The sequence below is a fragment of the Sturnira hondurensis genome, unplaced genomic scaffold (genome assembly GCF_014824575.4).
Source record: "Sturnira hondurensis isolate 20B ecotype Veracruz unplaced genomic scaffold, ASM1482457v3 Scaffold0001120, whole genome shotgun sequence".
NCBI lineage: Eukaryota > Metazoa > Chordata > Mammalia > Chiroptera > Phyllostomidae > Sturnira > Sturnira hondurensis.
The window spans coordinates 3417957-3441320 of NW_028073751.1; the positions used below are offsets into that span (position 1 = coordinate 3417957).

At 48.1% G+C, this 23364-nt stretch overlaps 3 protein-coding genes across 4 annotated transcripts; 1 reads left to right on the forward strand and 2 right to left on the reverse strand.

Annotated features, from left to right (window-relative positions):
* Window positions 1-2571: 2571 nt before the first annotated feature.
* Window positions 2572-7799, forward strand: WDR55 (WD repeat domain 55). Its single transcript, XM_037062159.1, has 7 exons — window positions 2572-2841; window positions 4779-4879; window positions 4959-5046; window positions 5144-5323; window positions 5423-5522; window positions 5610-5779; window positions 5860-7799. The coding sequence occupies exons 1-7, from the start codon at window positions 2651-2653 to the stop codon at window positions 6161-6163; spliced, it is 1134 nt and encodes a 377-aa protein (XP_036918054.1). The 5' UTR covers window positions 2572-2650; the 3' UTR covers window positions 6164-7799.
* On the reverse strand, window positions 6343-9107 carry DND1 (DND microRNA-mediated repression inhibitor 1). The gene is made up of 4 exons (XM_037062172.1): window positions 8975-9107; window positions 8759-8876; window positions 7910-8371; window positions 6343-7295 (listed from the first exon to the last, which is right to left on the reverse strand). The coding sequence occupies exons 1-4, from the start codon at window positions 8996-8998 to the stop codon at window positions 6835-6837; spliced, it is 1065 nt and encodes a 354-aa protein (XP_036918067.1). The 5' UTR covers window positions 8999-9107; the 3' UTR covers window positions 6343-6834.
* A 275-nt stretch (window positions 9108-9382) lies between these two features.
* Window positions 9383-23364, reverse strand: HARS1 (histidyl-tRNA synthetase 1). 2 transcript variants are annotated; one of them, XM_037062114.1, is made up of 13 exons: window positions 23180-23364; window positions 22809-22898; window positions 17483-17602; window positions 14519-14614; window positions 13825-13950; window positions 13066-13173; window positions 12823-12921; window positions 12500-12593; window positions 12166-12293; window positions 11829-12071; window positions 10472-10588; window positions 10127-10273; window positions 9383-9777 (listed from the first exon to the last, which is right to left on the reverse strand). In XM_037062114.1, the coding sequence occupies exons 1-13, from the start codon at window positions 23267-23269 to the stop codon at window positions 9706-9708; spliced, it is 1530 nt and encodes a 509-aa protein (XP_036918009.1). In that variant the 5' UTR covers window positions 23270-23364; the 3' UTR covers window positions 9383-9705. The 2 variants fall into 2 exon arrangements, with proteins under 2 accessions (XP_036918009.1, XP_036918019.1); XM_037062124.1 differs by lacking the exon at window positions 23180-23364 and adding an exon at window positions 23045-23141.

The following is a 23364-nucleotide window of genomic DNA, read 5'->3' on the forward strand; positions in this document are numbered from 1 at the left end:
TCCAGGGCCCCTGAGGCACCAACAGGGCTATTAGTTCTACTGATTGTATAAAATCACATGCAGAAAGTCAGCTTAGTCCTTTCCGGAGTTATGGTTCTGGATCCCTAGGCAGTAAGGCTGCTTACTAGCCAGGGTGCCCAGTGGAGAGTGGAATGGCCCTCACTGATGAGCAAGAGATGGATAGAGGAAGTAAGGATGGTTGGTCTCAAATGTCAGGCTCATTCAGGCACATTTGAGGGCCTACTCTTGGGGCAGAGATTCCCTGGGAATCAGGGTCAGCCCAGTGGGCTGCCAGTCTGATCCCAAAGTTGTACATGATGGTGCTAGGTGAAGGCACCTGATGAGAATCACTTGTGGGAACAAAAACCTTTTATGAATTTATGCTCTCCTGGGGCTTTAGTAATTCTAAGCTTACATCACTGCTTTCCTGGCTGAGGGGATAACCTTGAGGAAGTACTTTGAATCCCTGTGCTAGGCCCAAAGATTTTGGTGTGCCCTTCAACACCCTGTAGTTTACTGATGCCCAGGGTGGGCTTCCTGGTGACCTCCAAATCCAACCCTGCTTTATTCTTCCTCTGTACCCATTGCCGGCATTTGCATCTCATACTCATAAATCCGTACTGTCTGTTCCAAGCCTAAAACCTGTGTGCTTACCAAATTCAGAGAAAGCTAGAGAGCCACCGCAGCCATTGCCTTTGGTCACTTTAATCTTGATAGGGCCAGGGTGTTTAAGAGGCTGAAATTGAGTCTTGTTTGAAATAGTACCTAGAGTTTCAGGTGGTAGATAACACCCAGGTTCCGCAGTCGTAGGTAGCAGTCCCAGTGAGGAAAAAGGTCATAGAGACCTGGCTGAAATGAAGATACCTAGAAGGTCCTAAGATGGATGAAGACCTGGGGGTGACTGCCAGTTTGAAATCTACAAGTACCACCAATTCTTGTGATGAAGATCCTCTGGTTGGCAACCTCGTGACAAGAACTCCCATATAACCTCTGAGGTCCTAACTCGGTTAAGGCGATGGGGAATCAACATATGGGATGTCTTAGAAGGTTTAATACCCCAGTAATGTGAGAAGGTTCTCTTCAGCCAAGGGATCCCCTGCTCATCTGCCCTACCATGCAGGGTGCTCCTGTGTATAGAACCTTTGTTAACTGGAATGTCCAGAACAACCGTGCCCATTTTCCTCTTCAGCAACTCCTTGCCAGGCCCGAGCACTGCTGGCCTGGCTCACTCAGGGAGGGTCTGCAGCCTAACCGCAGGAATCGGTATGATGCTGTGTTCAGCCATGAAGATGTTGCACGTGGAAGGCAGCAACGTATGCACACACATACACAGGGCTCCATGACCCATCATACGAAATCCTTGTGGTGTGGGCCTTTGCTTCTTCCTGACTGACTTGGCTAGTGCTTGTTGCAGTCGTGGGTTTCACAAGCTACTGGAGTTCCTCTCTGATCCTGAGGGCATTCAGCCCTCCTTTTACTGGTTGGGGAGGTGGACTGAAAATAGGGTTCTATAGAGAGTAATAACCTCACAGGCTTACCTGATCATAAGTTCCTAAGTGGCAGGTCATGATGGGTAGTCACATCCCAGGCATACTATGACTTTAGTGAAAGGTTTATCTGTCTTGAAACCCTGTGCATTGTTTCTGTGCATCTAGGTTAACACATCTTTGAAATGATCATCCTCAAGAGAGCACATAATCTTGTGTTTTTTTTAAGATTTTATTTATTTTAGAGGGGGAGGGAAGGAGAGAAATATCAATGTATGGCTGCCTCTCTTGAGTCTCCTGCTGGGAACTGGCCTGCAACACAGGCATGTGCCCTGACTGGGAATCGAATGGTTTGTGGTTTGCAGGCCCCCGATCAATTCACTGAGCTACACCAGCCAGGGCCACATAATCTTATTCTAGTTTATCCACCAGTATTGGAATTGGCCACATGATCCTACACCAGGGGTGTCAAACTCATTTTCACAGGGGCTGGGGCCGGGGCACATCAGCATCGCAGTTGCCTTCAAAGGTCTGAATGTAATTTTAGGGCGGTGCTTCCACTGGGTAGAAACAGGGTGCTGAGCTGGATAAAACAAGGTGGAGGGCCAGATTCACCCTGCAGGCCTTGTGTTTGCCACCTGTGCTACAATTGCCTGTCTTGCTTTCTTCCACCTTCATGTAATCTTGCTTACATTTCCTCTTCAATTTCAAATACATAAAAAAAGTTGCAAAATTGTCATTCTCCGGAACGTTAAAGATCCTGCTCCCTCGCATATGCCTTCCGTTTGGCTCAAATAAACTAAAAAAAAATTCTCTACAACTCTGGATGTTTCTTAGGTTGGCAAGGAGGTTGTACCAAACTCAACACGGGTCAGAATGAAGAGGAAGGACGGCCATGCGATCTAGCAGACGTAGGGATAGATGGTATCAACACAGGAAAGTAATGGACCGCGGGGGCGTGGCCCCTGGAGTCCGCCCCGCCCATGCCAGCTGCGGCAGCCCCGCCTCTTCCTGGTTACGGAGAACGCCTGAAGCCTCATCCCGCCCTGTCCCCTCCCATCCGCCCCGTGAGCGGAAGTGGTGCGCTCAGCCAGTGACTACTGCCGGGTCACTGGGTCTTGGGCTCTCTGCTCCACTGCAGAGCACTTGGAATCCTCTCGTACATGGATCGCACGCGTGAGGAGAGGTCCGCGGAAGACAGGAGCGGCGAGGAGGACTCTGACTCCCCGGAAGTACCGGCCCGTATTCGGGATACTCCTGAAGACATCATTTTGGAAGCGCCAGCTAGTGGGCTGGCGTTCCACCCGTCCCGTGACCTCCTGGCGGCAGGGGACGTAGACGGGGACGTGTTTGTGTAGGTGCACGGTAGGACCGGGGACGTGGTGAGCGTGGTGGGCGAGGGGGCTTCCGGGTCAGGAAACTCCTTAAGGATGCAGCTGGGAGGCGAGTGCAGGGAGAAAACTGTTGCAAGACTCATATAGTCTGATTCATTCATTAATATTCGGCTTTAAACAAGTTACCACACAAATCTCTTGAAAGAAAATGACGACAAATTGGTTGTAATGTCGTGAGGGAGCATAGAGGTAGTAAGTACCAGGACAAGAAGGCTTTCGGGGCACTGTTTCTCACCAGATTACTACTCTGAGCCTGAAACAAGCTTAGCAGGACCTGCTTTTGTTTCTTGTTTACTTGATCTTTTGAAAGCCCGACCACCTCACTTCCTTGATTAAACCTTTGAATAGTTTACTTTGCTTTTAGGATTAAGGCTAAAACCCTTGACCCTCGGGTCCTTGCTTGCTTTTTCCTCTAGTTTCTGTGCTTATTCATCCTTACCTTCATATCTTGAAGCCTCAGCTCCTTTGCACGTTATTTTTTCTGCCTGGAAAACGCCTTTCCCCTCACTTGTACCTCCCATCTCTGAGTGCCTAGCATCTCTTCACTGTTCCACATGCCCCAGACTAAATTAGATTACCAGTTAGATGCTGCTTTGGCACCAGATGTCTTTTCCCTTATAAACTTCATAATGGTTTGTAATCATCAGTTTGTAATTTGAATGTTTGTCTCATTCACTAAAAAAAAAGTGACTGTTTATTAAGCAGCCTTTTCATGCTAAGCACTGGGATGGAGCAAACAATAAATAGGCCCAGTTCTTCCCACCTGGAACTCAGTGGCAATTAAGTACTTACTCATTTGGCCCTTTTAAGGATGAGGCAGGCAGTGGGGATACTCTCTGGACAGGTGCTTTCTCTTGCTGAGTTTATAGGCTGGTGCCTCTCTTCCACATCCATTTTGAGCCTGGCTCCTTTCCAGTGTGTGGTCACAGTGTGTTGTAATTAACTGTGGCTTTCTCTAGTTCCCTAAGACCTGGAGTGCAAGAGCCCTGTCTTACTGCTGTTTTGTGTTTCTAGCTTCTAGGGCTGTCTGTCATTCAGTTTTTTAAAGTTTATTTCCAGCGAGAGAGGGAGGGAGGGAGAAAGGGAGAGAAACATCAGGTTGTCTCCCACAGGTTGCCTCTTGTGTACACCCTGACCAGGGACCTGGCCTGCAACCCAAGCGTGTGCCCTGACTGAGAATCAAACTGGTGACCCTTTGGTTCACAGGCCGGCACTCAGTCCACTGAGCCACACTGGCCAGAGCATGTTTTTATTTTAAGAGGAGGAGGAAAATAGCAATCAGTTGATTCCCTCTTGCACACTCCCATTTGGGACCCTGGCCTGTAACATAGGCATGTGCCCTTAGTGGGAATCAAACCAGCGACCTTTTGGTTTGCAGGCTGTTGCTCAATCCACTGAGCCACATCAGCCAGGGCACCCACGGATATTTTTATTGATTTTTTAGAAAGTGGGCAGAGAGGTATTCATGTTAAAAAGAAACATCGATTGATTGCCTGCTGTACCCGTCCCGACTGGGGATTAAACCATAACCTAGGCTTGAACCTGAAACCTTTTATTGTACAGGACGACAATCCAACCAAGCCACCAGCTAGGGCCTGTCATTAATTTAACAGATATTTCTGGGCCTTCACAGTGGTCCTGACCTAATATTTCTTCAGGCTGGGGCTTGCAAGGATGATGAAGAGGGGTCGGGTGATGTCACAAAGAAGTCCCAAGCAAATGTACTTTGAATTACTGTTTATCAAATGAGAAAAAGGCCTAACATTTGAAGCTCACTGAAAATGGAAAAATGGGGTGGTAAGCTTTATGCTTAGAGCTGTAGTTGCAGGAACTCCTAGGTAGGTGGTGCATCCCTCGCAGGGTCTGGGGTCATTCACTCTACCCCACCTCTCCCAAGGTTTTCCTACTCCTGCCAAGAGGGAGGAACCAAGGAGCTCTGGTCCTCAGGTCACCACCTCAAGTCCTGCCGAGCTGTGGTCTTCTCTGAAGATGGGCAGAGTGAGTATTAGGGGAAGCCAGTATGCTGGTGGGAAAGGAGTAGTGAGCAGCACCATGACCTGGGCACTTTTTCCCCCAGAGCTTATTACTGTCTCCAAGGACAAAGCCATCCATGTTCTAGATGTGGAGCAGGGCCGACTAGAAAGACGCATTTCCAAGGCTCATGGGTAAGGGGAGCCAGCTGTGCGCTGAAATGAGGGGTAAGGACTCTAGCTCCCTGCTGGGACAAACATGCTCCAATAACGTCTGCATGTGTGCCTCTAGTGCCCCGATCAACAGCCTGCTGCTGGTGGATGAGAATGTTCTAGCCACTGGGGATGACACAGGTGGCATCCGGCTCTGGGACCAGCGGAAGGAGGGCCCTGTAATGGATATGCGGCAGCATGAGGAGTACATTGCTGACATGGCTCTGGACCCAGCCAAGAAGCTTTTGCTTACAGCCAGGTACAGCCTCAAAGCCGCCTGCCCACCCGTCCCTGTGTTAAATGTCTCCCTCAAGGGGAGCCTCTGGCCAAACCTGCTGCTGCTCTGCTTTCTCTACAGTGGGGATGGCTGCCTTGGTGTCTTCAATATCAAGCGACGCCGGTTTGAGCTGCTTTCAGAACCTCAGTCTGGAGACCTGACCTCTGTCACAATCATGAAAGTACAGCTGGGTATGGTGGCCTGTGGGTGTGCAAGGGACTTGGTCTGACATGGTCCACAAACATGGTTTGTCCTTTTTTCTCTGTAGTGTGGAAGGAAGGTGGCCTGTGGCTCCAGTGAAGGTACCATCTACCTTTTCAACTGGAATGGCTTTGGGGCCACAAGTGACCGCTTTGCCCTGAGAGCCGAGTCCATCGACTGCATGGTTGCAGTCACCGACAGTTTGCTGTGCACTGGGTCTACTGATGGCGTCATTAGGTGAGAGGGGCCAGGCCCTCAGGTCATAGGAAGGGTAGGCCCAACCAGCCAATACCCAACGCTCTTTTCCCTCCACCCAGGGCTGTGAACATCCTGCCAAACCGCGTGGTGGGCACTGTGGGCCAGCACACCGGGGAGCCCGTGGAGAAGCTGGCCCTCTCCCACTGTGGCCGCTTCTTGGCCAGCAGTGGCCATGACCAGTGCCTCAAGTTTTGGGACACAGCCCAGTCGCGGGCTGTGGTGGTGAATGACTACCGTCGACGCAAAAAAAAGGGAGGGCCACTCCGGGCACTGAGCAGCAAGGCCTGGAGCACTGATGACTTCTTTGCAGGACTAAAGGAAGAGGAAAAGGAGGAAGAGGAGAGTGAGGAGGACAGTGACTGAGGGAATGAGCTGAATCTCAAAGACCAGGTCCTCACTGGGCAAGAGTCTTGCTTCCTGGGCTGAATCCCCAGAGGCTGTACACATATCATACCCTCTTGTGCAGTATGCAGAGAGGGGCAGACGGCTCAGGACTGTGGAGAGGTAGGGCGCTCACACCAGCAGTATAGCCTAAGTCCACAGCTGGGGCAAGACGGCACGGACACAGGTGTACACCAACCAGGGGTTTAATATAAATACAACCAGCACAGAAAAACCAACAATGCACATACACCAAAACCAAAATGCCAAGTGGTGGGGACAAATGGCAGATTTCTGACCCTTTGGCTCAGTCATCCCCAAAATAAAAACCAACAATCAACAAAATGAGCAAAGATTCACGCTAAGCTGTGGGAGGAGACAGAGTAAGAGAGGCTGTGTGTATCACACAGAAAGGCCAAGGAAAACCCTGGGCTGGGAGTTGGGGGGCAAGATCCCTCACCATAGCTTAGCCAAACCTGAGCTGTCCCCAGGTGCTCTGGGGCTAGGCCCCAGCTGGGAGGTTCTATCAGGCTCAGGGCAGGGCCCACGCTCCTCCCCTTTTTGGGATCAGATGGTGGCTGCCCAGGCCTGCTGGGTTGGAGACTCACACAGGTTCTGCCTACTTGTTCAGGCTGCCCGTGGAGACGACGGGGTTACTGCTTAACCAGGGTACCTGCCTTAGCTCCAGCAGACCACAGGAGGCTGGCTCCAGACTTGCTCAGTGTCTCCAGAAGCCGTGCAGACACAGCATCCTTGGCCACCTCATGCCCGTCCTGCCCATCCATGGTTAGCACAACCCAGATGAGGCCGCAGAAGGGCACTGGATGCCCAGGGATCACCACCTGGTACCAGAAGTGGTGCCAGCCAGCAGGGCCTGTGCCCAAGCACTTGGTGAGGAACACTGGGCTGCCTAGCTTCATTTGCTGACACAGCAGCTGCAGGGCAGCTCGAGCCCCTTGGGACCCTAGCTTGTCCCTAGCCAGCACCAAGTGGCTACCCTCTGGCTGTAGGCCCCTTGGGGAGGGCCCCACAACCTGCTGCTGACGGAGTCGCTGCTTCAGGTCTGGCTTGAGCCACTCCACAGCCACCTGCTCTCCACAGAGGCGCGACTGCCCTGCAGAAAAAAGGCAAAAGGCAAGACAGGTCTTAGCCCTGGGCTAAGTAAGCCCCAGCCTGTTTTAATGACCAGCCTCCCATTTCCGGGTGGTGTGACCCCCGGCACATTCAGTGACTTAAGGCCTCATTGTATTTGTAAAGGGTGTGTGATAACCTCTGCCTTCTAAATTTTCTTGGAGGCTTACTGGTAAATGCTAATTTTGCCCACTGCATAATCATAAAGTAGCTCCTTTACTGTGAATACTTGCCCCAAATGTGCTAAGTACCCACTTAATTCTCACAACAGATGACAGTCTCAGTTGCACTGCCTTGGGCAAGTCCCCTTAAAATAACCCCTTTCCTATAGAGGGAGGTCATTGTGTGTGTCTGTGTGTGTGTTTTACATTGGAAGAATGTTGAGGGTTAAGCCAGGAGATAAATATGAGGGAAGTGTTAAGTTTAGGTAAGCGGTGGTGCCACTGGGAATTTAAAAATCTTGAGTTCAAATAAATAGTATAAGTTTACAAATCTGGGTATTTCTTGACCCTAAGATATTTTTACTTTGCCAGCTGTAAAGTACTTGGCAGAACACTGTTACCCCAACCAGGGGCCTCTGGCAGCCTCCACTCCTACCTTCCATCAGGGCTTTTTTGGCCATGGCTGCGGCACGGTGCGAGCTGAACTTGAGCAGTGCCATTTGCGTGGGCTCCGACCCAGGGCTGGGCAGCAGCAGCGCCTCCTGAAGGCCCGGGCCCAGCGGCTGCAGCGCGAGCAGCAGCGCGCGGCGGGTCAAAGCCGGTGGCAGCCCGTCTACACTCAGCTCGCACTTCTCGGTGCTGAGGCACACGAGCAGCGGGCAGGAGGGCCGCAGCGGGTGGTTGTGCAGCGTAGCGATGGCGGCCTGGGCCCCGCGCCGCGAGCTGTAGCGGGCATAGGCGAAGCCGCGGTTCAGGCCGCTAAAAGTCATCATCAGGCGGAACTCGTAAAGACGGCCCACGCGCTGGAACAGTGGGATCAGCTGGTGCTCGTACACATCCTGGGGCAGCCTACCGATAAACACTTCCGACCCGGGCGGCGGTGGGCTGCCTACCCAGCCTGGGGAAAGGGGATGGAAGGACACCGTCACCCACCGGGACGTTCCGGGGTAGGGGTGCCAGGACCGGGCACGGGAGGGGCCGTGTGAGTACACGTCTGTGAAATGGGTGCAACACCTGTACCCGGGGTCTTTGGCGTACGTGGGTGATTAGGCTAAACCGGGGCTGGCACAGAGTAGGCGCACCTTAAGACTCGCTCCATTCCTTGAGGGGGCGGATGAGTGGAAAGCCACAGGCAAGGCGTTTCCACCTTTGCTGGGGGAGGGGGTAAGGGGAAGTTAAGAATTTCTGATTATGGAAAATCGGGGTAAGCACCTCCCCCAAAGGGGCCGCTCGGGACCATTGAGGCTGGTGTAGCCCAGTAGGCGTAGGACCGTGACTAGTGTACCTGGGGGTGGCCCGCCATACTTCCTCTGCCCGTTCACTTGCACCAGGCAGATGCCCGTCTCCCTGACCCACGCCTCCAGCGCCGCCTTGTTCTCCGGATTCACCCTCTCACACCACAGCTGAAGGGGAAGGGGCAAGTTGGAATGGCGGATCATGGCGCGCGCCTCCACCTCACTCCCCGCGCAGGTGGGACTCGTCCACCATCGTTCCCACTCACCTCACATTCCCGCTTGGACTGCATGGCTCTAGTGTGGGCTCGTCTGTACTCCCTTTTATAACCTCCCCCCTGTCCGCCTCTGGAAGCTTCCCTACCCCTCCACCCCCCGAAGCTCTCATTGGCTCTGAGCAGGACCCCGCCCCCCAAGAGGGGGTGGGGGTATCTGCCGCACGTGCGCTGAGACCCTCAGGTGAAAGTTGGAAACGCTGGCAGTTGAGTTTGCAGGCCGCCCCAGCTCCAAAGACACAGCTGGCAAACCGGCACGGAGGAGTGCTGGAGGCAAGGACGCAGGGGGCACCCTTCACCCTGGGCGAGAGCCTGCTGTAAGTCTTCCTCCCCATTTTCCACCGCGAAGTGGTCAGGCTCTGACAGGAAAGGCAAGGCTAGGCAATAGCGACACAGGTAGGCTCCAGTGGTTGAGATCCTTTATTGCACCTTTGGCGACTGGTTTGGGGGAGCAGTTCCTTCACCTGGTGTAAGGCCCTGCAGAGGAGGCTGGCCCTGTACCCCAGACTGGACTGAGCCCCCAGGGCCTCCTATGGAAAAATGGCACAGTCCCTGGCCCTTTTAGCCTGTGATTTCCAATAAAATAATAATAATAAAAATAAAAAGTCTCTGTTCAGACTACCCTTCAGGTTCTGCTGGACAGAAGTGTGCAGATCTGTGAGAGTATGGATGCAGTTTTGTCTGAGCCCCAGGAGTCTCTGTCCCACTTTCCTCGGATAGTTAATTCAGCAGATGCAAAGGGGCTGGCTTGTTCTCCTTTTGATTTCCTTCACAAGGTCTTCTCTTCGGACGTCCACCTGACCAGGAAAGGGGAAGAGAGTGGTACATATGAGCATCTTCCACTCCACTGCTCCCTGAGAGCCCATTGCTTCCTCAGACCTTCTTTGGTCTTGGCTCAGCTGGGAGCAGGGACCAATCCAGTGTTCAGGGTGGACAGTGCTGCTTGGGGGAGCCAGAGACACAGGGTGTCTGTGGGGATAGAGTCTTTACCCTACCATGGTCCTAGTAACAGGTTAAAAGACCTTAAGTCCTTTACAAGTGGGTACTAACAAGAATGCCAGGCTTTTGCTCCAGTCTTGAAAGGGCACTGGCCTGCTGAAAGGGCGTCCATTCCCTGTCCCAAAGCCTTCCTGCCCGCCAGCTTACCTCCTCTCTGCTGGCCACTGAACGGAGCTTGATGACCCCGTCTTTAAGTTCCTGCTCACCAATGATGGCCACCAGTGGGATGCCTGCTTCCTCACAGTACTGCAGCTGGTTCAGTAACTTTGGGTTTTTCTTGTAAAGCAGCTCAGCCTGCAGGGGAAGCAGGCAGAAGATGAAGGCTGACTTCTGCCGTTCTCAAGGATAACCCTCCTGGGGGCCCAAGCTGTCACTGTGCTCTTCATTCCACCCCCAAAAATCACAGACCAGCAGGGTCACTGTGGCCGAGCTTTTACTTAGTCTGTGCCCAGCATGCCCGCTAGCTGCCACCCCGGGACTTGCCTCCTATACCTTGATCCCAGCATCCCACAGTTCCGAGATGAGCTTCAGTCTCTCCTCCAGCAACTTCTTCTGTGCAGATGCCACGAGCACCTGTGTCTCTGTGGTCCGCACCTTCTCCTCCGAAGCCTGGGGAAGGTGCAGATAAGAGTCAGAGAGCGGGGCCTCCCTTTAAAACACCTTCAAGGAGCAAAGAAAGCAGACCCTTGTCAGGCACAACTCAGCCAGCTCCATCAGGCAGCAACTGGACATCAGGTAGTTCTTCAATGATATAAGAAATAAACTGACTGGCTTATACATGTGACTTGCCAGAATAAATTACCTAGGGCAAAGGCAAGATAGCTTATTTGTAGTACCTTCTAGCTTATCTCCATTTACCGTAAGGGCCCATAAGAATAGTCACATCGAAGAGATACTGAGGCAATCCCATCACCCCTGGAGTTCTGGTTCCCACTCACTAACTGCCCAGTCAGGAGGGTACAGCCCAAAGGGTACAACCCAGGATGTGGATAGGGAGGAAGGGAGAAGGCTGCTGCTGCCCCTTATCTTTTTCTGGAAGACTGTTTTCATTGTTCTTAAAATATGAGATGCCCATTGGAACAGGGACTGCAGCCAGGAGACATGGGAGGTATCCACCCGAGGGAAAAGGATGTGGCAGTGGGAAGATTACTGCCAGAATATTCTCCAGGAGGTGGAATGCAACCAGTTAGTTAAGAGCAGCAGTAACAAGAGTGCTTGGGGCCACGAGGGGCCTCCCTGGAGTGACTGTCAGTGCTAAAGAGTCAGGACAGCCACCTGAGGGACCTCAGGGCCTCAGACACACGCTTCCCACTTCCTAGCCACGCTGACTGTCACAGTGTGGCTAGCAGCAAGACTCTGAAGTTGGATGGCCTGGATTCAAATTCTGACTCTGCCACTTAAAAGATTCATGACTTTGGGTAATATTTAATCTCTAATCTTCAGTTCCCTCATCTGAAAAATGTAAATAGTAAAAGTAGCTACTCTCAGAGTGCTGGTGTAGGAATGTTATTAGATAATGCATGAAAAGCACGAAGCACAGTGCCTGGCAGAGAGGAGCAAACTATCACGTATTCTGTGTCGTGAGGAAGATCTGGGTTGTTAGATACCCCAGCCCAGATTCCTGACGACTTCGAGGGAAGTGGGCCCCAAGAAAGACACTTGTGAAGAAAGAACAGTCAGAGAACCATGGAGCCAGCCTACAATGGGACAGGAGTCCATGAAGCAGTGCCCACCTTTTCTCTATTTCTCTGCAAAGATGCTCCTTGCCCAAAGTGGCCCCATCTGGCCCCTTGGAGATCAAAGAAGATAGCTCACGGGCCACCACCTACCCAGACTGTCTTCTACTCACCTCCAGCCTCTGCTCCACGATGGAGAAGATCCGCTCCACTCCAATGCTGAGCCCCACGCATGGCACCTTGCGCCCTTTGGGGTCAAACATGCCCACCAGCCCATCATAGCGCCCTCCAGCGGCCACACTGCCCACGCCCAGGGGCTCCTCCCCGGCCTGGGTTGGGGTCTGTAGCAGCACCGCCTCATAAATCACCCCGGTATAGTAGTCCAGCCCTCGAGCAAGGCTCAGGTCAAAGGAGATCTGCGGGGACAATAACATGGTCAGTACCAGATGACGGTCAAGGACCCAAAGCCCCCAAGCTCAGCCGAGGGCACCCATCCCCAACCTTACTCACTTTGTCAGCGATGCCAAACAGGGTCAAGTACTGGAACAGCAGCTTCAGGTCTCCCAGGCCCTCTAAGGCCTGCTTGTTTTGAGACAGTTTAGGATCCTGGAGCAGCTGTTCCACCAGGGATACTCCACCTGGGGAGACAGATTTGTGAGCCAGACTGACCAGAAGAAAAAGGTAGGGAATCTATCTTTTTGCCGGGACTGCGCATGTAGGTGTACTTGCTCTCCCCCCTCCCCACTTTCCCTTCCTCACACACATACACACAGAGAAGACATGTATATCCTCCTTTAGGGCAGTGGGATGGCTGCTGGGGAGGCAGGGTCTGTCTGTTCCTCACCATGCTGCTGGACATAGTCCCCAATGCGGTCAGCCACCTCTGGTGCGAGTCCCTTCTCTCCCACCATTTCACTCTTTACGTCTTCCCAGGGCACCTGGGTACAGACAGCAGTCAGGGACCCTTGGGCACCTTCCCTACCACAGAACGAGTATGGGCCCTCCCCACAGGGCAATCTTGGAGCAGAAGCTGCCCTTCAACCTATGTCCTGAGGCTAATTTTCCCCTGGTGGGCACAGAGGCAGGCACCCCTCTCTCTTTATCTTGTTTTCCATTTCTCAAGGCGGGAAGGGATCTGAGATTAAGAGTCGGGTGTTTGGTCATCACCTTGTCCAGCTTGTCCACCGAGGAGCAGATGGTGCGGAACTTGCTATCGGGAACCCCGCAGATCGCAAACATCCCATCTAGGATGCGGCGATCGTTCACCTGCAGGCACCCAGGGCATAGTGAGGAGAGAATCTCTTTACATGACCCCCTTGGTCACTTAGGCTACTAGGCCCTCTGCACAGAGAGCTTCTCTTGTCAGAGGCCAGACCCAACATTGCCCTCCCACCCTCATTCAGCGCTGACCTTGACCAAGAAGTCACCTATATGAAGTGAATTCAGGATCTCACACATGATCTTGAGGCACTCTGCATCAGGGATCATGGGGTCAAATTGCCCAGCAATGTCAAAATCCTGTAGGGAGAGGAGTAGTTAGGAGTCCTCAGGGAATGTAACTTTCTTAGGAGGGGATTCCCAGGGGCTCTGCTCTCTGAGGGCCAGTTCGCTCTCATGCACAGACCTTCTTCATTCTCTGATCATCAGCCCAGGAAAACTCAGCATTATTGGGGGTCTCTTACTGTCATGGCTTCCTTCCCATCTATTGGGTTATTCCTTCATCATCTCACTCATTACTTTTCCTCATTTCCTCCTACCACTGTGGGGGCAACTATACAGCCTTAGTCTTTAGTCATTTTCTCTATTTATTCAGATGCTCTGCCCAGCAGAGTGGAGGATCTGGTACCTCAAATCCAATTTCCTCATTTTTTGCTGTGATCCTGTCATTGTCGTTTAATATGAAGAGCACTGGACCAAGAGTTCTAATGCTGATTTAGCCTTTCATATACCTATGACCTCTTCATCCTGCTTGGTCTGCAGTTTACTCACATATAAAATAGGGAGAATCCCTGTCCTCCCCTCCCCACAGGACCTTTGTGAAATCTACATGAAAATACCAAAGAAACCTGAGGTTCAGCATTATCTGGGGCACCCAGTGTGCTCAGGGCACCAGTAGTACTCGGCAGACTCTCCTGGTTCAAGGGATGGCCAGGTGACCCACATACTCACACACTGGTAGAATTCCCGGTATCGACCGCGGGTCATGGCTGGGTTATCCCGCCGATATACTTTTGCTATGTGGTAACGTTTAATGTTGGTGAGTTTATTCATTGCCAAGTATCGAGCAAAAGGAACCTGATGACAAAGGGTTAAGGAGAAATTCCCTTCTGTCGCAGCCTGGAAGTTGATTATCATCACCAACAGAAATGGGGGTCTAGCCCCTCCCTGTGCAGGTAAAACCACCACCCATAAGATGAATAGCACTCTGAACATCAGAAAGAATCAACTGTGTTAATACAAGGGGCAGCTGAAGTCTCAAAAAAAAAATTAAGGCTCTTTTCACGTTGGTAGTGTCTCCACCCTGGGCTGTGCTGGGCAGAGCAGGGGCTGGCACACTGGCTGGGGAGCAGAGAGGGGCCCCACGTGGGATCTCTAAGCAGATGATTTCCCGGCACAGCTTGGAGCTGAAGGAAACGTGCTGCTGGTCAATGAAGAACTTTGTTCGCTGGACGGGGTAGGGGAGAGGTATTCCGGAGCCAGGGGATTGTTGGTAGAGTTGGAACTGGGCCCTGACATAAAGCTGTGTTCTCACTCAGATTTCAGAAAACTTCCAGGGATACGCTCTGTTTTGCCACAGTGCCACCCCCGGTTTAGAGAATAACTCCCCATCCAAAGTGACACGAGCCCAAGTTTAGAAAGATACAGTGAGGTCATAGCGAAGGGACAGCAGCTCCCCGCCCTGGTCCTTCAGGTCATAGATGAGCTTAGAGTCTTCCCCGTACTTGCCAGTCAGTGTTTCCTGAAGAAAACAAAGAAATGTGGTCACAATGATAAATACAACAATCCAAAGGGAAGTTTTGAAAACAAAACTCACAGCTCTAACATGACTGTTTCAACTTGCCTATATTTCCTCTGCTCTTTATCCCAATGCTTATGTATTTAATTATATTCAAAAGGAAACACCAATTTTATTTTCTGCTTATCACTATTTCCATTTTATGACAGCTTAAGTATTTTTATTTATCCTTACCTAAGGACATTTTTTTTATAGCTTTTTGTTAGAGAGAGAGAGGAAGGGAGAGAGAAACATTGGTTGCTTCCCACACTCACCTGGGATCATATACTCCTGGGAATGTGCACGCCCAGACTGGGGATAGAACCTGCAAGCTAGGTATGTGTCTTGACTAGGAATCAAATCCTCAACCTTTTGGTTATGGGACATTGTGCCAATGGAGCCAAATAGGCCAAGGTAAAAGTATTATTATTATTATTATTTTTAAAAAGATTCTATTTATTTTTAGAGAGAAGTGGGAAAGAAAAAGAGGGAGAGAAACATCTATGCAAGAGAAACACCAATCGGTTGCCTCTCGTATACCCCAACCAGAGACCCAACCCGCAACTCAGGGAAGTGCCCTGACCAGGAACTGAACCAGTGAACTTTTGCTTTGTTGGACTGATACCCAACCAACTGAGCCACACTGGTCAGGGCGGAAGTATTATTTTTAAAAGCTGTATAATATTTCAGTAAGAACCAGCTCTGTATTTCCTTCATTCCTAGGGCTACACTGTTAGATGTTTAGGTTATTCCAGTTTTTTTTTTTTAAATATTTTATTTATTTATTTTCAGAGAGAGGGGAAGGGAAGGAGAAAGGGAGAGATATATCAATGTGTGGTTGCCTCTCATGTGTCCCCCACTGGGAACTGGCCTGCAACCCAGGCATGTGCCCTGACTGGGAATCGAACCTCGATCCTTTGGTTCGCAGGCCCGCGCTCAAACCACTGAGCCACACCAGCCAGGGCCCAGTTTTTTAATATGTTCTACAACATTTCAGTAAAAATATTTGGGTATGTATATTTTTATATTGACTTTTTTTTCTGACAGTAAACTCCTAGGAGTGGGTTATTAGACCAATAAACATCAAAGTTTTTATGACACCTGAGACTAATGTCAAAAGTAGTCCTTGCCCCGTGATGTGTTCAGCAAGGTGGTAAGTTATCTCACCTACTAGTTGGCAAAGTTTAAAATGCCTGAGAAGTCCCAGTGTGTAGAAGCAGAGACACTCACGCACCGGTTGGTGTTATGGGACGAACTGTGTCCTCCACAAAATCCATATCCTAAAGCCCTATGTCCTGGTAACCTCCGAATGTGGCTGCCTTTGAAGATAGGGTTGTTAAAGATCTGGTAGGGTGGGCCCTAATCCAATCCAATGGTGTCCTTATAAAAATAGAAAACGTGGACACAGACAGAGGGAAGGTGATGTCAAGACACAGGAAAAGGACACCATCTACAAGCCGTGGAAAAGCCTGGAACAGATCCTTCCCTTGTGGCCCTTTGAAGGAACCAGCACTGCTGATACCTTACCTCATACTTCTAGCCTCCTAACAACTTTTTGGGTTTTTTTTTTTTAAGGCCATAGAGTCTTGTACTTTATTATGGCGACCCTAGAAAGACTGTACCCTATAAATGAGTACAACCTTTTGGCCCAGCAATTCCATTCCTAAGAACTTAGCCTGTAGATATAAATGCCCACCACTGATGTACATTCCAAACACTGACTATACATCAGTGAATAAGACCAAGGCAGTCCATTCCTCATGGATCTTCTCTGCTAGTGAGAAGAGACATGAATGCAAGGAAATACCAACAGAAATGTCAGACAGTGATAGCTTCTGTAAAGGAGATCACACCGGTTGATGTGTTAGAGAAGGGCTATTTTAGACAGGGTGGTGGAGAGAGTTATGTGAGGAATGGCATGAGCTGGGATCTGAGGATAAAAATCTGCAATCTCTAATCTGAAATCAAAATCATGCACAGGGCTAGGGGGTAAGGGAGTGCAGCTAAAAAAGGGAAGAGTAAAAATGAAGGCCCTGAGACAGAAACACACTTAGTATGTTCCAGGAACAGAAAGAAGCCCAGGGGAACATAGTGGGCACGGGAGAAAACGGCACAAGATGAGGTAGGAAAGGTAGGCACTGGCCAGATCAAGTAGGGCCTTGTAGGGCTGGGTAAAGAGTTTGGATTTCATTATAAATGCGAATCACTGAGGTGTAAGCAGGGAGTGACACATTCTGGGTTCTTAAAAAAGATTTTATTTATTTTAGACAGAGTGGGAGGAAAGGAGAAAGAGAGGGTAAGAAACATCAATGTGTGGTTGCCTCTCATGTGCCCTCTATTAGGGACCTGACCTGACCCACCACCCAGACATGTGCCCTAACTGGGAATTGAACCGGTGACCCTTTGGTTGGTAGGACGGCACTCAATACACTGAGCCACACCAGCCAGGGCCCAATCTGTTTTGTTGTGTTTTTTTTTTTTAATGAAAGAATTGGAAACAATCTCAGGGTCCCTAAATAGGAGACTGGTTGCATATTTATACTTTATATGTATGGTCTGCATGTATCTAGAAAAGATTTCAACATAGGTGCCATGGAATTCAATATAGATGGAAGCCAAAACTACCTCTCCTTTCAAAGAAAGCCTCTCTTTTGAAAGCTGTTGGCCAAAACCAAGGTAAACAAAAGGGCCTGTCCTTCTAAGTCAGTCCCATCCCCTTTCTCATTTAAAAAAAATACTGGTCGTCATCTGCAACAGGAGAGGGACCTTGGTCTTCCTCTTCTTGTCCACAGGTCCACTGTCCCACCACGCAGTGTCTCACCCATGCCTCACCTTTAGTTCAAACACGGGCGTATCGATGACTTCTGCACCGTGGCGCTTGAAGCAGCTGATGATTGTATCAAACACCTTCTCCCGAACTGCCATCTGTCGGGGACTGTAGTCTCTTGTGCCCTTGGAGTCAAAATCAGAAAAAGAAACAGGGATGGGATTTAAAAATAAAGAACAATAAGGTCTATAAATATAAAAGCATAACCTCAGCGATGATGAATGCAAATCTTTCCCCAAACTTGGATTTTCCTACAGGCCACAGAATTGTAAAACAAGTGTAATCCCCCATTAATCACCACACCCATCTGCTATCACCTAAGTCCCACCCGTTCAGTTTTCAGCTTGGTTTTATTTTCTAAAATTCTTAGAACTCTACTTTCTGAGAAGTTTTCCTAAAAACTCTTTTTCTGAGGTAACACAACCTTTCCCTGCCTCATAGGAAATACCCAACCAATGATGGGCATGTAGCCAACTCAAACTGGCTTAACTGGTTGAACTCCAAATTTTACAAGTAACATTTTTTTCCCAACAGAATTTATTTTTTTAAAAAGTAACATTCTTGCCGTGGCCAGTGTAGCTCAGTGGATTGAGCGCGGGCCTGCAAATCACACTATCGAGATTCAATTCCCAGTCAGGGCACATGCCTGGGTTGCAGGCCAGTTCCCAGCTGGGGACGCAAGAGAGGCAACCATACATTGATATTTCTCTCCTTCTCTCCTTCCCTTCCCCTCTAAAGATAAATAAATATAAAATCTTAAAAAAAAAGTAACATTCTTTCCCAACAGCACTGGCCTTCTGCTCTCAATCCCCTTACAAGCTCTCCTTCAAGTCACTAGCTCCTCCAGCACCATACGCTCTGCCAAAAAAAATCCTAATGAATCCTATTTGTTCCCTAATTTGTTTCTAATAGCCCTATGAGATGGGCTGGGCAGATGCATTTCATAGATGAATTAGAGAATGTTGAGAAGTGAAATTGTTACTTAAGGCCACGCAGCAGGTTTGTGGCAGTCAGGACTAGAACCCTGTTCTTCCAGGCAATAGCTTCTAGTTTGGGCTTTTACCCTGAATCTTTGATCTCAGGACCTCTGTACACTCTTACTATTTATTTAGTACACCTACCGATATTTATTGTATTAGAAATTAAAACAGCAAACATTTAAAAAATATTCATTAATTCTTTTAACAGTAAATCCATTACATGTTAACATAATATTTTTAGGGAAATGTAACTATTTTCCAGAACAACAACAACAAAATTGGAGAGAGGAGTGGCATTGATTTACAGTTCTGCAAATCTTTAATGTCTGGCTTAAAAGAAAACAGCTGGATTCTCATACTGCTTTTTTTTTTCCCATTTGATTCTGTTGCAAAATACTGTTTTGGTTGACTATATAAGGAAAATCTAGTCTTCCACAGAAGTGTACCATAACTGTGAAAAAGAGGAATATTTTACTAACCTTTTAAGCAAACTATAGATATTCTTCTGAAAGTACATTTCTTAAAGATTGGTTGCAACGTGGAATTGAAACTACACCAATGAACTTTTCATACTGTCACATTAAAATCCATTACTTACATAAGGTGCCCAGATTTCTACAGAAAGTAGAAACAGTGGGTACCACGCGCTGAAGGGAGGATGGAGTGGGGAGTTACTGATTAATGGGGTAGAGAATTTTGTTTTGGTATGATGAAAGAGTTATGGGGTAAATAGCGGCAATGACTGTACGACAATGCGAATGTACTTAATGCCATTAAACTGTATACCTAAATATGGTTAAAACGGCAAATTTTAATGTTATGTATATTTTATCACAATTTTAAAAATACCTATTACTCTATCTTGTACTTTGACTGGATCTCTTATCCATGTACGATTTTATAACATTATACATTGGTTACTGGAAAATATTGGTGCATTGATAAGTTACACAGATCTTCCAAATGTTGGTACACTCACTTCATTATACAATATTAGAAAACCAGATTTGTTAATATCACCATATGTCTTTTCAGGAAGGTCATTAAGTATTGGGAAGCTGTCAAGCTCAAGGTGGAAGACAGAAGTTTTCTAAAATTCCAACTTACACTTGATCACTTGAATTTTATCACTGACAACAAATATTGTGAAATGTTTTCCTTAAAATGACAAGGCTCACTTCATTCATTTTTGTGAAAATATCTGCCAAATACCCGTAATCTTTAAAATAACAGTTTATCTTTCAGTTTTTCCTTCAAATAAAAATGATGTCCTGTGAAGAAAGTAGCAAGTTCAGCGCACAACTCACCTAAGGGCACAGGTGTCTCCTGCTGTGGAATGCGCTGCAGTGCTTCGTGGGGACCTCCCCCTTCATCACAGCGAGTATTAAAAGAGTGTACTCAAGGATCGCGATTCAATAAATTAATAACTTTTACAGTTTTATCAAGGACATTCAGGGAAACAGATTTTCTTTTTCACCGTGAGCGCATTAAAGAACGTACGGCTGCCCTGGCTGGCATAGCTCAATGGATTGAGCAGGGGCCTGTGAACCAGAGGATCGCGGTTCGATTCCCAGTCAGGGCACATGCCTGGGTTGCAGGCCAGTTCCCTGCAGGCCAACTCCCAGCAGGGGACACACAAAAGGCAACCATACATTGATGTTTCTCTCTCTCTCCTTCCCCTTTAAAGGTAGATAAATAAAATCTTAAAAAAAAAAAAAAAAGAACGTACGGCTCAATTTAGTGCTGTCCTCCTGCTCTGTGCTGAGACACGGCGAGCAGTTCTGCTCACCAGTGCTCTTGCACCTTCACTGCAAATGAAGTGAAAAAGGACAACTAACATTTTTAAAACAACTTTGACCATGAAGGGACCCTGAAAGAGTACTGTCCTCATGATACTGAGTTTTCTGTTATTATATGAATCACATGTCAAGAAATGTGTTTCAGAGAGACCTGTGTTAAGATCTCCTCCTATGGAAGGACATTCGACTTCCGGTGGTAAACACACACTGATGTATTATATACAGGTGTATTAAATGCAGATAATGCATTCTAGAACCATACACTTGAAATCTATACAATTTTATTAACCAGTGTCACCCCTATACATTAAAAAATCTCCTAAAAATGTGTTTCAACAAACTAAACTGAATATTAACTCTCCAGTATAATTGTATTTTCTTTTAACATTATATTATGGAAAAATTTAAACTAAATTATAGAAAACAGCCCTGGTTGGTGTGGCTCAGTGGATTGAGCGCCAGTCTGAGAACCAAAAGGTTGCTGGTTTGGTTCCCAGTTGGGGCACATGCCCGGGTTGTGGGCCAGGTCCGGTCCCTAGTGGGGGGTGCCTGAGAGGCAACCACACACTGAAGTTTCTCTCCCTCTTTCTCCCTCCCTTCCCCTCTGTCAAAAATAAAAAAATAAACTCTTAAAAAAACAAAACAAAACAGTACAGTAGACGACCATGTATCTATTACTCAGATTCAACTATCATCAACATCTGTTATTTTATCTAAGCCCCAACATTTTTTTTCTGGAGTATTTTAAAGTAAATCCCAGACATTAATTTTTATCTTTCATCCATTAGCATTTCAGTGTGACTTTTAAAAAGATTTTATTTATTTATTTATTTTTAGAGAGAGAAGGGAAGGAAAAAGAGAGGAAGAGAAACATCAATGTGTGGTTGCCCCTCATGTGTCCCCCACTGGGGATTTGACCCACAACCCACGCATGTGCCCTGACTGGGAATCGAACCTGCCACCTTTTGGTTTGCCGGCCTGCGATCAATCCACTGAACTACACCAGCCAGGGCTCAGTATGATTCTTTAACATATAAAGATAAAACAACAACAAAAAAACCTAACACCAACCCTTTATTGTTACCTAATGCCCAATCCATGTTTCATTTTCTCTGATTGTCTCAGTATCTTTTTATTTGTTGGCTTTTTTGAATCAGATTCTAAATGAAGTCCATGTGTTGTATTTGGTTGCTATGGCTCATGTCTATTTAATCTACAACAATTTCCTTTTTAAGAGTATGTCATTAATTTTTGAGGAAATTGAGTACTCTGTCCTAAGGAATTGTTCACATTCTAGATTTGGTTAACAATACACTCAAAGTGTCATTTAACGTGTTTGTCCACCTCCAATATTTCCGGTAAACTGATAGTTAGGTCTGAAGACTGGATTAGATTCAGAATCAGTTTTTCTTGGCAAAAATATTTCAAAGGTGGTGCTGTGTACTTATTGCATCATATAGGGAGGATGTCTGGTTGTCCTACTTTTAGAGATGTCAAAATGAATCATTGGGTTTAGGTGAGGCCACTCTGACCTATCATAAATTCCCCATTTATATTTTCACCTTGGGATTTTACATTGTCTCCTTAACCTTTGAAATGAGGAATTCCTCAATGAACTTAGGAGCCCAAAGAATTAACCTGAAAAAAAGAAAAAAGGGGACACCTCAACATAAGGAAGGTAGATCCTTAATCCTCCCCTTTGGAGTTTGATTTCACATTCACATCCATTGAATAGCTATTTAGTCGCAGGTCCCTGGACTCAGCCTCTCATCCTACATAAACCATGTGAATAACTAAAAGTCAGCAATAAATGCCATAGAGATATATATAAAGTGCAAGAGAACCCAGATGAAGGAATAAATCGTTCTGTTTATAGAAGTTACAGAAGGTGGCATCTGGACTGAAATCCTGGAGGCTGAGCTAGGAATCTACAACCCCACTACACTCTCCTCTGTTTGGGTCTAGTCATACAGGTCTTTTTCTAGTTCTTGGGAACTACCAAGGTTCCTTCTTGCTTCAGAGTTTCTGTGTCTACCTGGATCTATTTTCCTCACACTGATCCTCTGGATATCTCCCACTCATCGATTAGGCCAGTTGGTATATCTCTTCAGTGAGGCTTTCTGAGATTCCCCAGGTCTCCTTATTTTTCTCACACCATCCTTATTATTTCTTTATATCACTTACCACAATTTGTAATTACACACCCACGTGTGGGTATTTGTATTAAGTCTGTTTCTTTCAGTAGAATGTAAGCTCCATGAGAATTAGGCTACATTGTTCATCATGCCACACTCATTGGTTTGTACAGTGCTAGGCACAGAGTAAACACTGAACAAGTATTTACTGAATGTAAGAAATAGTGGTAGCAGGCGGCCCCCGTAAGCACCCAAATGGCTTAGTTTCAGCCATCACTTTGCCATCCCAGAATGACTCAGGTGCAGTCTAATCCAGTTTGGCGCCAATGGAAACTGTTGTTTCCTCTGAGCATTTCAGATAATTAATCTTAAGTGTGACCTGCTTCGGGGACGCGGGCTTCCTAAAGGAATATTTACCTTGGGAGTTTTGAGCACAAACTTCTGTCTCCCTTCATCAGGGCCCAGCCGTGCCTTCAGTTGCAGTAGTTTTGCCACCTCCTCCTCGATCTGTGAAGAGAAAATAGGGCGCTGGGCCATCACATCTGCTGCTCCCCCTCCCCCCTCCGCCATTCATTCAGTATCCTTCCCTCAGGATCCGGAAAAGACCTCTCTCCCCAGGCCTAGCTTTGCTTCTCTCGGTACTACCGGCCTACCTCACCACCTAGCTTGTCCTTCTCCCAACTAGCCAAATCCCTTCTCCCTCACATTCCTGTCCTCTGTGCAAACCACCCCAGCTCAACGGCCTCCCCGGCTTTGCTTTGGCTCCTTCCCTGCCGCCTGGGCCGCACCTGCTCGGCGCTGGCCTTTTGCTGTTTCAGTCCCCGTACAAGCTCTCCCTGAAGTCGCACTAGCTCCTCCAGTGCCGCACGCTCTGCCATTCTGGCTGCTAACTGCAGAGGACTGATGTCAAGCTTGATGGTGGTAGCCACAGCTTCAACTCGGATGACTTCCGGCTATCGAGTCGCCAGCCTGC